The sequence below is a fragment of the Oncorhynchus keta genome, chromosome 1 (genome assembly GCF_023373465.1).
Source record: "Oncorhynchus keta strain PuntledgeMale-10-30-2019 chromosome 1, Oket_V2, whole genome shotgun sequence".
In the NCBI taxonomy this organism is placed as follows: domain Eukaryota; kingdom Metazoa; phylum Chordata; class Actinopteri; order Salmoniformes; family Salmonidae; genus Oncorhynchus; species Oncorhynchus keta.
In genome coordinates this window covers 77684506-77699061 of record NC_068421.1, presented here as the reverse complement: position 1 = coordinate 77699061, position 14556 = coordinate 77684506, and the positions used below count along the sequence as shown (strand labels likewise).

Below are 14556 nucleotides of genomic sequence, written 5' to 3'. Positions count from 1 at the left end.
TCTAGGTCTGCTGATTCAGTACCACTACGTCTTGGCTCGTTCAGTGTGACAGGGTCTAGGTCTGCTGATTCAGTACCACTACGTCTTGGCTCGTTCAGTTTGACAAGGTCTAGGTCTGCTGATTCAGTACCACTACGTCTTGGCTCGTTCAGTGTGACAGGGTCTAGGTCTGCTGATTCAGTACCACGTCTTGGCTCATTCAGTGTGACAGGGTCTAGGTCTGCTGATTCAGTACCACTACGTCTTGGCTCATTCAGTGTGACAGGGTCTAGGTCTGCTGATTCAGTACCACTACGTCTTGGCTCGTTCAGTGTGACAGGGTCTAGGTCTGCTGATTCAGTACCACTACGTCTTGGCTCGTTCAGTTTGACAAGGTCTAGGTCTGCTGATTCAGTACCACTACGTCTTGGCTCGTTCAGTGTGACAGGGTCTAGGTCTGCTGATTCAGTACCACTACGTCTTGGCTCGTTCAGTTTGACAAGGTCTAGGTCTGCTGATTCAGTACCACTACGTCTTGGCTCGTTCAGTGTGACAGGGTCTAGGTCTGCTGATTCAGTACCACTACGTCTTGGCTCGTTCAGCGTGACAGGGTCTAGGTCTGCTGATTCAGTACCATTACGTCTTGGCTCGTTCAGTGTGACAGGGTCTAGGTCTGCTGATTCAGTACCACTACGTCTTGGCTCGTTCAGTGTGACAGGGTCTAGGTCTGCTGATTCAGTACCACTACGTCTTGGCTCGTTCAGTTTGACATGGTCTAGGTCTGCTGATTCAGTACCACTACGGGCGGTCGTAGTCTGCAACAAAGATCTGCCAGTGTCAGAAGTGTAGCCTTTATCGTGAAGTATGGCTGGTGTTACAAGCCGATCCCAGTGACTAGCCAATAGGAACATGGCCAGCACTGAGTATGTCCACAATAATGTTTGTTGTGAATAGTCAGATGAATACAAGTTAGATTTAAACAGTTAGAGTATATGCTTTGCAAGAATAATTTCCTTAATAATCTTGTTTATTTGATTCTGATTTCAGAAATATAAAGTTTGAAGGCTATGTGAAAACTACTAAGATTCATACTTTCAGTTTTTCTGAACTCACTTCACTTGTGCATAAGAGATTTGCACTGGTGATGCGGGCGCAGGTCAAATACACCACAGCAGGTGACGTAGCCTACATCGGCTGACGAATCCTCGTGAGCCGATCGCAGAACCTGACGCCAAAATTGAAGCAAATCGTACAATCTGGCCAGGTTGATATCTATATTTGTATTTGGTAACATGTGATGTAATAATGGTAAAAGACTGAATCTGACATAGTGTGGGAAGGCATGAGACATAATATCTTACTATACTATATAGTCAAACACATACACACACCTGACAAACACAGCTTGAACCATATTAAACATTATAGGCATAGGCTCGCTGTACATTTCCAGTCTGGAAAAGCTGGGTAACAGGAGCTGTTCAGTTTGACTTCTACAAGGTCTGACTGGGCTTACCAAGCTGAGCTTGGTCAGGTGAGGTCTGAGCCTGTGGGTCAGGGTGGTGATAGGTAGAGTCCTGTTGTACTGTAGAACCTGTGTGGACAGGAGCAACAGAAGAGCCAGTTACAGCTCTGCTTTGTTAGCAGCCTTGTTCCCATCTGCATCACCTCACCCAGCTAAACTCCAGACCATCCCTAACACACCACCCCTTCACTCCTCTCTCTAACCCACATACATCCACCACCCCTTCACTCCTCTCTCTAACCCACATACATCCACCACCCCTTCACTCCTCTCTCTAACCCACATACATCCACCACCCCTTCACTCCTCTCTCTAACCCACATACATCCACCACCCCTTCACTCCTCTCTCTAACCCACATACATCCACCACCCCTTCACTCCTCTCTCTAACCCATATACATCCACCACCCCTTCACTCCTCTCTCTAACCCACATACATCCACCACCCCTTCACTCCTCTCTCTAACCCACATACATCCACCACCCCTTCACTCCTCTCTCTAACCCACATACATCCACCACCCCTTCACTCCTCTCTCTAACCCATATACATCCACCACCCCTTCACTCCTCTCTCTAACCCATATACATCCACCACCCCTTCACTCCTCTCTCTAACCCATATACATCCACCACCCCTTCACTCCTCTCTCTAACCCACATACATCCACCATCCCTTCACTCCTCTCTCTAAACCACATACATCCACCACCCCTTCACTCCACATCCACCACTCCACTCACTAAGCCACATCCACACCCCTTCACTCCACTCACTAAGCCACATCCACCACCCCTTCACTCCACATCCACCACTCCACTCACTAAGCCACATCCACACCCCTTCACTCCACTCACTAAGCCACATCCACCACCCCTTCACTCCACATCCACCACTCCACTCACTAAGCCACATCCACACCCCTTCACTCCACATCCACCACTCCACTCACTAAGCCACATCCACACCCCTTCACTCCACTCACCCACATCCACACCCCTTCACTCCACATCCACCACTCCACTCACTAAGCCACATCCACACCCCTTCACTCCACTCACTAAGCCACATCCACCACCCCTTCACTCCACATCCACCACTCCACTCACTAAGCCACATCCACACTCCTTCACTCCACTCACTAAGCCACCACCCCTTCACTCCACTCTCTAAGCCACATCCACCACCCCTTCACTCCACTCTCTAAGCCACATCCACCACCCCTTCACTCCACTCACTAAGCCACATCCACACTCCTTCACTCCACTCACTAAGCCACATCCACCACCCCTTCACTCCACTCTAAGCCACATCCACCACCCCTTCACTCCACTCTAAGCCACATCCACCACCCCTTCACTCCACTCTAAGCCACATCCACACTCCTTCACTCCACTCACTAAGCCACATCCACCACCCATTCACTCCACTCTCTAAGCCACATCCACCACCCCTTCACTCCACTCTAAGCCACATCCACCACCCCTTCACTCCACTCTAAGCCACATCCACCACCCCTTCACTCCACTCTAAGCCACATCCACCACTCCTTCACTCCACTCACTAAGCCACATCCACACTCCTTCACTCCACTCACTAAGCCACATCCACCACCCATTCACTCCACTCTCTAAGCCACATCCACCACCCCTTCACTCCACTCTCTAAGCCACATCCACCCCCCTTCACTCCACTCTAAGCCACATCCACCACTCCTTCACTCCACTCTAAGCCACACACAGAAGACCAGTGTGGTGTAGGGTAGAATGGCTACACTGGGCAGTGCCCCCAGTCCAACACCCTGGCACTATGGAATGGGTTGGCATCTAAGGTCTACCTTTTGAGGGAGATGGGGGAAGGAGAGATAGAGGGGAAAAGGGGAATGTTCAGGTGCATGTTCAGAAAACAAGCAGCGACTCAGTTAGCTCAAAACTGAGCCCACCTCTTCCACTCTCTACCTCACACAGGCTCCACTGTGTCCTGACTGGGCACATAAAAAACAAGTGAGAGAGAGAAAAAAAAGAGGTGATGAAAAAAATAGATGTTGACATTTTAGTAGTGAATAACAGGATGTGGGTCTAGGTCATAAATGGAACTGTTTTTTTTTCTGGAGTCCACACACACACACACACACACACACACACACACACACACACACACACACACACACACACACACACGGTTTATTCAGACATAGGCTAGTCATTCATAGGGAGGAAGAAAAAACACTTTGGACACCTCTACTAACGTCTGTCTGCAGCAAAGGTCAGTAGCAGTTGGGATTCCACTGCAAGTCAAGTGCATGCATAACTCCTCCTTAATGGTGTTCTTTCATAATTGCAGTTATGAAGTCCACACACACACACTGCAATTGGAATATTTAGGATTAATAAACAAAGTCACTGGACAGTTTATTAGATACACCACCCCGTTCACAAAAATGGATCATTCCTACGGACAGTGTGTCCGGTGGCCATGGCTTGTTATACACCGAGACTACAAAACATTAGCAACACCTTCCTAACATTGAGTTGCACCCCCCTTTTCCCCTCAGAACAGCCTCAATTCGTCAGGGCATGGACTACAAGGTGTCGAAAGCGTTCCACAGGGATGCTGACCCATGTTGATTAGAATGCTTCCCACGGTTGTGTCAAGTTGGCTGATGGACCATTCTTGATATAAAAACTGGAAAAAAAACTGTTGAGCGTGAAAAACTCAGCAGTGTTGTTGTTCTTGACACACTCAAACCGGTGCACCTGACATCACTACCATATCCTGTTCAAAGGCACTTAAATCTTTTGTCTTGCCCATTCACCCTCTGAATGGCACATACACAATACATGTCTCAATGGTCTCAAGGCATAAAATCCTTCTTTAAGCCGTCTCCTCACCTGCATCTACACTGATTTAAGTGGATTTAACAAGTGACGTCAATATGGGATCATAGCTGTCACCTGGTCAATCTGTCATGGAAAGTGTTCCTAATGTTTTACACTTAGACAGACAGGCATCCAATTACTGTTCGATTGAATGTTAGAATGGGCAAAACGAGTGACCTAAGTGACTGTGCGTGGTATGATCGTCAGTGCGATCCAGTATCTCAGCAACAGCTGCCCTTCTGGGCTTTTCACACATGACAGTGTCTAGGGTTTACTGAGAATGGTGCTACAAACAACATCCAGTCCTGTTGAAGGAAAATGGCAAGAATCGTGCAAGCTAACAGGCAGGCCACATACAGACAAATAAATGAACAGTACAACAGTGGTGTGTAGAAGGGCATTTCGGAACACACAACTCGTCAATCCTTGTCATGGATGGGCTACTGCAGCAGACGACCACACCGGGTTCCACTCCTATCAGCTAAACAACAAGTGGCTCCAGTGGGCAAGTGATCACCAACACTAGACAATTGAGGAGTGGAAAAACATCACCTGGAACATGAGTTCAATTTAGTCGAGAGGCTTGGTCAGACCCCAGACCTCAACCCTATGGAGCATCTTAAGGATGAGAAGGAACGGGCTGGTCAGTCCCCAGACCTCAACCCTATAGAGCATCTTAAGGATGAGAAGGAACGGGCTGGTCAGACCCCAGACCTCAACCCTATGGAGCATCTTAAGGATGAGAAGGAACGGGCTGGTCAGACCCCAGACCTCAACCCTATAGAGCATCTTAAGGATGAGAAGGAACGGGCTGGTCAGTCCCCAGACCTCAACCCTATAGAGCATCTTAAGGATGAGAAGGAACGGGCTGGTCAGTCCCCAGACCTCAACCCTATAGAGCATCTTAAGGATGAGAAGGAACGGGCTGGTCAGTCCCCAGACCTCAACCCTATAGAGCATCTTAAGGATGAGAAGGAACGGGCTGGTCAGTCCCCAGACCTCAACCCTATAGAGCATCTTAAGGATGAGAAGGAACGGGCTGGTCAGTCCCCAGACCTCAACCCTATAGAGCATCTTAAGGATGAGAAGGAACGGGCTGGTCAGACCCCAGACCTCAACCCTATAGAGCATCTTAAGGATGAGAAGGAACGGGCTGGTCAGTCCCCAGACCTCAACCCTATAGAGCATCTTAAGGATGAGAAGGAACGGGCTGGTCACAGCCTGAATGTACCGCCGTCCAATCTCCAGTAGCTGCGTGATGCCATCACGTCAGCATGGACCAACATCCCTGTGGAACGTTTGAACCCTTTTCGAATTCCCAGAATCCGTAATGTTCTGGAGGCAAAGGAGGGTTCAACCCGGTACTAGATGGGTGTAACTAGTAAACGGGCTTATTTATTTGACCTAGGCGTATTTGGTTGAGATTAGTAGACCTGCTCTCCCAGTCCCTTCAGACTAACCAGGTGTGGAGTATGTGTGCGGTAGGTAGGTATCCTCCCCTTGTTAAAATGGAGTGATGAGAATCCGTAGCCATACTGGATGACTCCAGCCAAAAACAACAAACACAAAGGAGTGCTGACCTAGGAGGACTGGCATAGAGCACTGTGGAGCACCACACATTACAAGACAGACTATATTGCTGTGTGCTGGCTGACAAACTACACTCTCCCTGCAGAAAGATGACTGGCGCCTGTACAATACTAATAAACTAGGGATGGGGAAGAAGAAAACAATACAGTTACACATCGGGATGGCTGAATATAAACAGTGTAGTTATTCGCTCCGCTACGCAATCAAACAAGCGAAATGGAGATACAGGGACAAGGTGGAGTCGCAATTCAATGGCTCAGACACAAGACTTGTGTGGCAGGGTCTACAGGACATCATGGACTACAAAAACGTCACAGATAGAGACGTCACGCTTCCAGACAAACGAAACACCTTCTTTGCCCTCTTTGAGGATAATACAGTGCCACTGTCGTGGATCGCTAACAAAGACTGACCCCCTCTCCTTCTTAGTGGCCGACGTGAGTAAAACATTTAAACATGTTAACCCTCGCAAGGCTGTTGGCCCAGACTGCATCCCAAGCCGCGTCCTCAGGGCATGCACAGACCAGCTGGCTGGTGTGTTTACAGACATATTTAAAATCACTCCCTATCCCAGTCTGTTGTCCCCACATGCTTCAAGATGGCTACCATTGTTCCTGTACCCAAGAAGGCAAAGATAACTGAACTAAATGACTACTGCCCCGAAGCACTCACTTCTGGCATCATGAAGTGCTTTAAGAGACTAGTCAAGGATCATATCACTGCCACCTTACCGGCCACCCTAGACCCACTTCAGTTTGCATACCGCCCCAACAGGTCCACAGAAGTCCGCAATCGCCATCACACTGCCCTAACCCATCTGGACAAAAATAATCCCTATAGAAGAATGCTGATCATTGACTACAGCTCAGCATTCAACACCATAGTACCCTCCAAGCTCATCATCAAGCTGGAGGCCCTGGGCCTCAACTAGAGGTCAACCGATTATGATTTTTCACCGCCGATACCGGTTATTGGAGGACCAAAAAAGCAGATACCGATTAATCTGACAATTTTTAAAATTTGTAATAATGACAATTACAACAATACTGAATTAACACTTATTTTAACTTAATATAATACATCAATCAAATCAATTTAGCCTCAAATAAATAATGAAACATGTTCAATTTGGTTTAAATAATGCAAAAACAAAGTGTTGGAGAAGAAAGTAATATGTGCCAATATGCAATATGTGCCATCTATGTGCCATGTAAATATGTGTGCCATGTAAAAAAGCTAACATTTAAGTTCCTTGCTTAGAATATGAGAACATATGAAAGTTGGTGGTTCCTTTCAACATGAGACTTCAATATTCCAAGGTAAGAGGTTTTTAGGTTGTAGTTAATATAGTATTTATAGGACTATTTCTCTCTATACCATTTGTATTTAATATACCTTTGACTATTGGATGTTCTTATAGGCACTATGGTATTGCCAGTGTAACAGTATAGCTTCCGTCCCCCTCCTCGCCCCTACCTGGGCTCGAACCAGGAACACATCGACAACAGCCACACTCGAAGCATCGTTACCCATCGCTCCACAAAAGCCGCGGCGGCCCTTGCAGCGCAAGGGGAATAACTACTCCAAATCTAAAAGCGAGTGACGTTTGAAACAGTATCAGCGCACACCCAGCTAACTAGCTAGCCATTTCACATTGGTTACACCAGCCATTAGGCTGATAGGCTTGAAGTCATAAACAGCTCTGTGCTTGAGAAGAGCTGCTGGCAAAACGCACGAAAGTGCTGTTTGAATGAATGATTAAAGGCCTGCTGGTGCCTACCATCGCTCAGTCAGACTGCTCTATCAAATCAGACTTAATTATAACATAATAACACACAGAAATACGAGCCTTTGGTCATTAATATGAACGAATACGGAAACTATCATTCCGAAAACAAAACGTTTATTATTTCAGTGAAATACAGAACCGTTCTGTATTTTATCTAACGGGTGGCATCCCTAAGTCTAAATATTCTTGTTACATTGCACAAACTTCAATGCATGTCATAATTACATAAAATTCTGGCAAATTAGTTCGCAATGAGCCAGGCAGCCCAAACTGTTGCATATACCCTGACTCTGCGTGCAATGAACGCAAGAGAAATGATACAATTTCACCTGGTTAATATTGCCTGCTAAACTGGATTAGTAGTTATAACTAGTGATTATGATTGATTGTTTATTATAAGATAAGTTTAATGCTAGCTAGCAATTTACCTTGGCTTCTACTGCATACGCGTTACAGGCAGGCTACTCGTGGATTGCAATGGTTAGAGCGTTGGACTAGTTAACTGTGCAGTTGCAAGATTGGAACCCCTGAGCTGACAAGGTTGTCACGAACCGGCTCAAAGCCCGTAACAAAGGGAGACAACGTGGAGACAAGGAGTAGCAAAATATATATTTATTAACTAAAGCAACTAAGTATAATATACAATGGTGTGTGTAATCAGTAATCAGTAGTGTAAGTGAGTGTTTTGCATGCATGAATGTTATAATGCAGGGTGATGAAAGGTGCCAAAGCAAACAAACAAAAGGCCACCAAGAACCACAACACAATCTATAAAGGTGTCTGCATGGAGAGAGTCTCTTCCATGAATGTGGAAGAGGTCTATTTATCCTGGGAGACACCTGGCCCAGGTGTTTACCATGTAGCTGACGACCCTCCCAACTCCGCCCACCGGCATCCTAATAAGGAAACAAGAACAAAGAGAGAATACGGCAGACAGAGTGGGAGGGTCGTCACAAGGTGAACATCTGTCGTTCTGCCCCTGAACAAGGCAGTTAACCCACAGTTCCTAGGCAGTCATTGAAAATAAGAATGTGTTCTTAACTGACTTGCCTAGTTAAATAAAAAGGTATTTAAAAAAAAAATTATAATAATTAATCATCGGAAATCGCGCCCAAAAATACCGATTTCCGATTGTTATGAAAACTTGAAATCGGCCCTAATTAATCGGCCATTCCGATTAATCGGTCGACCTCTAGTCTCAACCCCTCCCTGTGCAACTGGGCCCTGGACTTTCTGAGGGGCCGCCCCCCAGGTGGTGAAGGTAGGAGACAACATCTCCACTTCACTGACCTTAAACACTGGGGCCCCACAGTGTTGATTGGTGGAAAAGGGGGAGGCCTGCAAGCCGAAGAACACCATCCCGACCGTGAAGCAGGGGGGTGGCAGTTTCATGTTGTGGGGGTGCTTTGCTGCAGGAGGGACTGGTGCACTTGACAAAATAGATGGCATCACGAGACAGGAAAATTATGTGGATATATTGAAGCAACATCTCAAGATATCAGTCAGGAAGTTTAAGCTTGGTCGCAAATGGGTCTTCCAAATGGACAATGACCCCAAGCATACTTCCAAAGTTGTGGCAAAATGTCTTAAGGACAACAAAGTCAAGGTATTGGAGTGGCCATCACAAAGCCCTGACCTCAATCCTCTAGATGCCTCCTTGCTCGCACACGTTTTTTCAGTTCTGCCCACAAATCTTCTATAGGATTGAGGTCAGGGCATTTTATTCATCTTGATGATGACATCTATTTTGTGAAGTGCACCAGTCCCTCCTGCAGCAAAGCACCCCCACAAAATGATGCTGCCACCCCTGTGCTTCACGGTTGGGATGGTGTTCTTCGGCTTGCAAGCCTCTCCCTTTTTCCTCCAGATATAACAATGGTCATGACGATGGTCATTTACTTTTAGTACCAAAGTAAATTAATCTCTAGGAGACTGAATGCATATCCCTCCTGAGTGGTATGACGGCTGCGTGGTCCCATGGTGTTTATTCTTGCGTACTATTGTTTCTACAGATGAACATGGTACCTTCTGGCGTTTGGAAATTGCTCCCAAGGAGGTCTACACATTTTTTCTGAGGTCTTGGTTAAGTTCTTTTGATTTTCCCATGATGTCAAGCAAAGAGGCACCGAGTTTGAAATTAGGCCTTGAAATACATCCACAGGTACACCTCCAATTGACTCAAATTATGTCAATTCGCCTATCAGAAGCTTCTAAAGCCATGACATCATTTTAAGGAATGTTCCAAGCTGTTTAAAGGCACAGTCAACTTAGTGTATGTAGTCTTCTGACCCACTGGAATTGTGATACAGTGAATTATAAGTGAAATAATCTGTCTTTAAACAATTGTTGGAAAAATGACTTGTGTCGTGCACAAAGTAGATGTCCTAACCGACTTGCCAAAACTATAGTTTGTTAACAAGAAATTTGTGGAGTGGTTGAAAAACGAGTTTTAATGACTCCAACCTAAGCGTATGTAAACTTCCGACTTCAACTGTATGTATGTATGTATGTATGTATGTATGTATGTATGTATGTATGTATGTATGTATGTATGTATGTATGTATGTATGTATGTATGTATGTTTATTTATTATCCCAGCCCCAATCCCCGCAGGAGGCCTTTTGGTAGGTCGTCATTGTAAATAAGAATTTGTTCTTAACTGACTTGCCTAGTTAAATAAAGTCTAAATTAACATTTAAAAATATTATCTCATCTTTTAACTAAATGCAATATTTTAGCTTCCAAAATGTAAGCAGGTATATCTAGCTTCCCAATAAGATGATCTGACGGAATGGCTTGTCCTGCACTTTGTAAAAACCCAGAGTCCATTGAGTGAATATTGGAAAAAGATCTTGGTTTCTTTCTAAACAGAGCAATGTGAATGCTAAGAGGATTCTAACCATAAAATAGGTGAAGTGAACTGGCAAAATATTCTTCATTCAAAGGCAAGGGCAATGTGAATACAAAGACAACCGAGTTCTTTTGCTTTGTTTTTACCCCAGAGCTCCCTTTAAAGAGGACAGAGATCGGTTATTTTAAAAGAGGACTATGTGAAAACACCCTAACAGACCAGTGGTACCAGTCAAACCAGTTTGTAATAATGCACTACACTGGCCCTCCCAGCCCTTAGTTTCATTCATGTGTGAGCCACATCCAACCACCATCGCAAAGACAAAGGAGAGTAAACAAAGCAAACAGGACGTTGCGTGTCTGGTAGATATTTCTCAATCAACCAGGACTTGACTGACTGGCTTGTAATTATATAGGCCAGTGGGTCTCAAACCTCTCATTGGGGACACCCAGCCATTCCATGTATAGTATTTGATCTATTCCAGAGCTAGCACAACTGATTAAACTTGTCAATCAATCATCAAGCCCTTGACTAGGTGACTCGGGTGAGCTAGTTCAGGGCTACAACAAAATGGTGAAATGTGTGGAGGTCCCAGAGGAGAGGTTTAAGAGCCACTGGCCATGTTAAACCTAGATCAGGGGACCACAATACATTATTTGTTGTAGCCCTAAACTGGCACACCTAACTCAGTTATGGGCTTGATGATAAGCCTAGTTGACTTTTTGAATCAGGGGTGCCAGTTTAGGGTTACAACAAACAGGCTATGTGAAATGTCTGGTGTCATTGCCATAGCCTGTCATTAACCTCTAATGTCACAGCATACCAGACCTGTCAAACTGTTACCTATCCCAGGTATAGACCTTGATAAAGGAGGCACGTGCTGCTAAACAAGTACAGTCAGTTCAGCGTGAATGAACTTCAATTCATGTACAATGGTATAGGCCTACCCTGAGACGGTAATCCTCTACACAGTATGTGTACAGTATGCCGTCGAACTTTGTGGGGCAAACTGCTACCATTTATGAAGTTAGACTCGTCTTGAATCCAGCCTGGCTGGCTCCCTACAAGGGTGTGACACCACTGTTCAGTGACGTGTATAGAATTAGGCCTATAGAAGACAGGCAGGTACACCCGTCATACACATACACTCTTCTTCAGTGTACTTAGTCCTCTGATAGAAGAGAGGGTGGGGTTTTTGCTCCCCTGCTCTGGGGACACTCTGGACTTTGGACACACATCGGGCAGGGCAAGAAGGAGTGACATCAGAGGCAGCAGAGCTGATATTTCCCTATCACTCCCTCCCTCCCTCCCTCTCTTTCCTCAGAACTAACAGGATCTCGATGTGTCACTTCATCTTATCCGCTGGCTAAGTCAGGGGACACTAGATCTTTGGGTTGACACTCAGCCCAGCAGTATCCTATTTGATAGCAAACACAGACTGATTTAGTTCCTGCTGTGATGTGGCAAACAAATCAGATCCTTCACCATTTTGTAGTGGATCCTTCTCCCAGCCAGTCAACATGGTGCCTCCAGCTCATGTGAGGCGGTTATAGGCATACTGTCTAAAAAAATACAAATAAACATTCTACAACTACACTTCAGAATGACTAAAAACATGTAGCCAGTGTCTTATCAAGTCATGTGGGCTGAGCATCTGAGATGCAAGAAAAATTGATAACAAATGCATAAATTGAGTAATCATTACCTGCATCATTATCATCACCATAGATTATATTCATGAACCTTTCAGTAAATTCAAACTAACACCGGTGGTACTGGTAGCTTATATTATAACATCCTTGAAACATGCAGGGCTAAGGAGGCTGTTAGCCCTGGGCTAAGTCAAGTGCAGAGTATGAAAGCAGCTAAGTGCTAGCCTATATCACACTAGATTCTCTATTCGTAGGGCATGTGTATCAGTGTCAATTATGAAAGTAAAATTAGACCAGCAATGAACAGTCATGGATCCGGGTGAAGCGTGTCTGTCCGGGGGAATATTCTCTTTCGACTTCCTGGTTTGACGCCCTGCTTTACCTCTGTATCATGACTGTGCATAATGTATCAGGTGCACTGGCGCACCACAGCTGGTAACTAAAATAATTATATTTATTCATAAGAATACATTGTTCGTGTGGGAAACTTATGTAACCAGCTGTGGTGCGCCAGTGCACCTGACACATATGAATGTAAAGTTAGACGAGTGAGATAACTATGCTCCATCCATCGCTCTCCTCACAAAACCACTGTCTATTAGTCAAATCATACCAATGTCTATCGAACAGTACGCAGGCTACTGCAAAACAAACATAATAGCTACAGCTGGTATTTATTATTTTTTATCTAACGTTATAGGTGTTCATATAAGCACCCTGTCCCTGTCCATACATCCTCTTTCCATTCATATCCGGAGACTGCGTTTACCTGTCCGGTGATGCCCGTGATAACAGCGACCTTCCTTGGCTTTTTCAGCTCTCCGTTCGCCCCGGTGCTGGTAGACGGTTCCGTGCATTGGGCCATTTTTGCGCGTAGTGTTTCAAAGTATCAAACCTACTGACTTGCTGTTCTGATGAGCAGTTGTACGGTAGACACTACAAGCACAGGAACGTCTGTAACTACAACATGTGACGTACCAGGAAGTGCCTGCAGGACAGCCAATCGACAGATGGCAAGTAGATCCGGAGCAGAGGAATCTTCAGGCTGAAGAGAAGATATTATTCGGTCTGGGGTTTCCCGTGCTTACTTTGGACAGCGCCGACTAGCTACAGTAGTCCAACATGAACACTGACGATTGCATAAAGCAGAGATCAGTCGCGGGCCGATTTTTTTCTTGGGTAGATGGTCAGGGGCCCAGAAGATAATTACAAATAATTTGTAGACTAAAAATTTACTGAAGGGAAGCCCAAACAGATATATTTGATTAAAACATAATCATTTCAAACCTTGCTTACATTTGTTTATGATCACAGTACATGGTCTAAAGTATGTGGACACCTGCTGGTCCAACATCTCATTCCAAAATAATGGGCATTAATATGGAGTTGGTCCCCCATTGGCTGCTATAACAGCCTCCACTCTTCTTTCCACTACTAGATGTTGGAACATTGCTGCGGGGACCTGCTTCCACTTCTGATGTTGGGCGATTAGGCTGGCTCGCAGCCTGCGCTCTAATTCATCACAAATGTTTTCTATGGGGTTAAGATAAGGGATTTGTGCAGGTCAGTCAAGTTTTTCCACACCAATCTCAACAAACCATTTCTGTAGGGACCTAGCTTTGTGCATGCTGAAACAGGAAAGGGCCTTCCCCGAAATGTTGCCACAAAGTTGGAAATACAGAATTGCCTAGAATGTCATTGTATGCTGTAGTGTTACGTTTTCCCTTCACTGGAACTAAGGGGCCTAGCCCAAACCATGAAAAACAGCCCAGACCATTATTCCTCCTCCACCAAACTGTACAGTTGGCACTATGCATTGGGGCATGTAGCATTCTCCTGGCATGCACCAAACCCAGATTTGTCTGTTGGACTGCCAGATGGTGAAGCGTGATTCATCAGTCCAGAGAACTTGTTTCCACTTCTTCAGAGTCCAATGGCATTACACCACTCCAGCCAATGCTTGGAATTGCACATGGTGATTTTAGGCTTGTGTGTGGCTGCTTAGCCATGGAAAACAATTTCATGAAGCTCCCAACTAACAGTTATTGTGCTGATGTTTCTTCCAGAGGCAGTTTGGAACTCGGTAGTTCGATGCACTTATTGATGAAGCAGATAACTGAGGTGGTGTACTCCTCAATGCCATTGGATGAATCCCGGAACATATTCCAGTCTGTGCTGCAAAACAGTCCTGTAGTGTAGCGCCAGTGTCATCTGACCACTTCCGCATTGAGCGAGTCACTGGTACTTCCTTCTTGAGTGTTTGCTTTTAAGCAGGAATCAGGAGGATA

The 14556-nt window shown here is 45.4% G+C and overlaps 1 protein-coding gene across 4 annotated transcripts in view; it reads right to left on the bottom strand.

The window, feature by feature from the left end:
• The window catches only part of gmds (GDP-mannose 4,6-dehydratase), a 273238-nt gene extending 259982 nt beyond the window's left edge, over positions 1 to 13256 (bottom strand). The window contains exons 1-2 of one of the 4 annotated variants that reach the window (XM_052461433.1): positions 13038 to 13256; positions 1496 to 1573 (exon numbers count right to left, since the gene is read on the bottom strand). In XM_052461433.1, coding sequence (XP_052317393.1) covers positions 1496 to 1573; positions 13038 to 13133 — 174 coding nt within the window. In that variant the 5' untranslated portion in view covers positions 13134 to 13256. The remainder of the gene's footprint in view (positions 1 to 1495; positions 1574 to 13037) is intronic. The other 3 variants (XM_052461429.1, XM_052461437.1, XM_052461436.1) reach the window with 3 other exon arrangements.
• Between the last annotated feature and the right edge of the window lie 1300 nt (positions 13257 to 14556).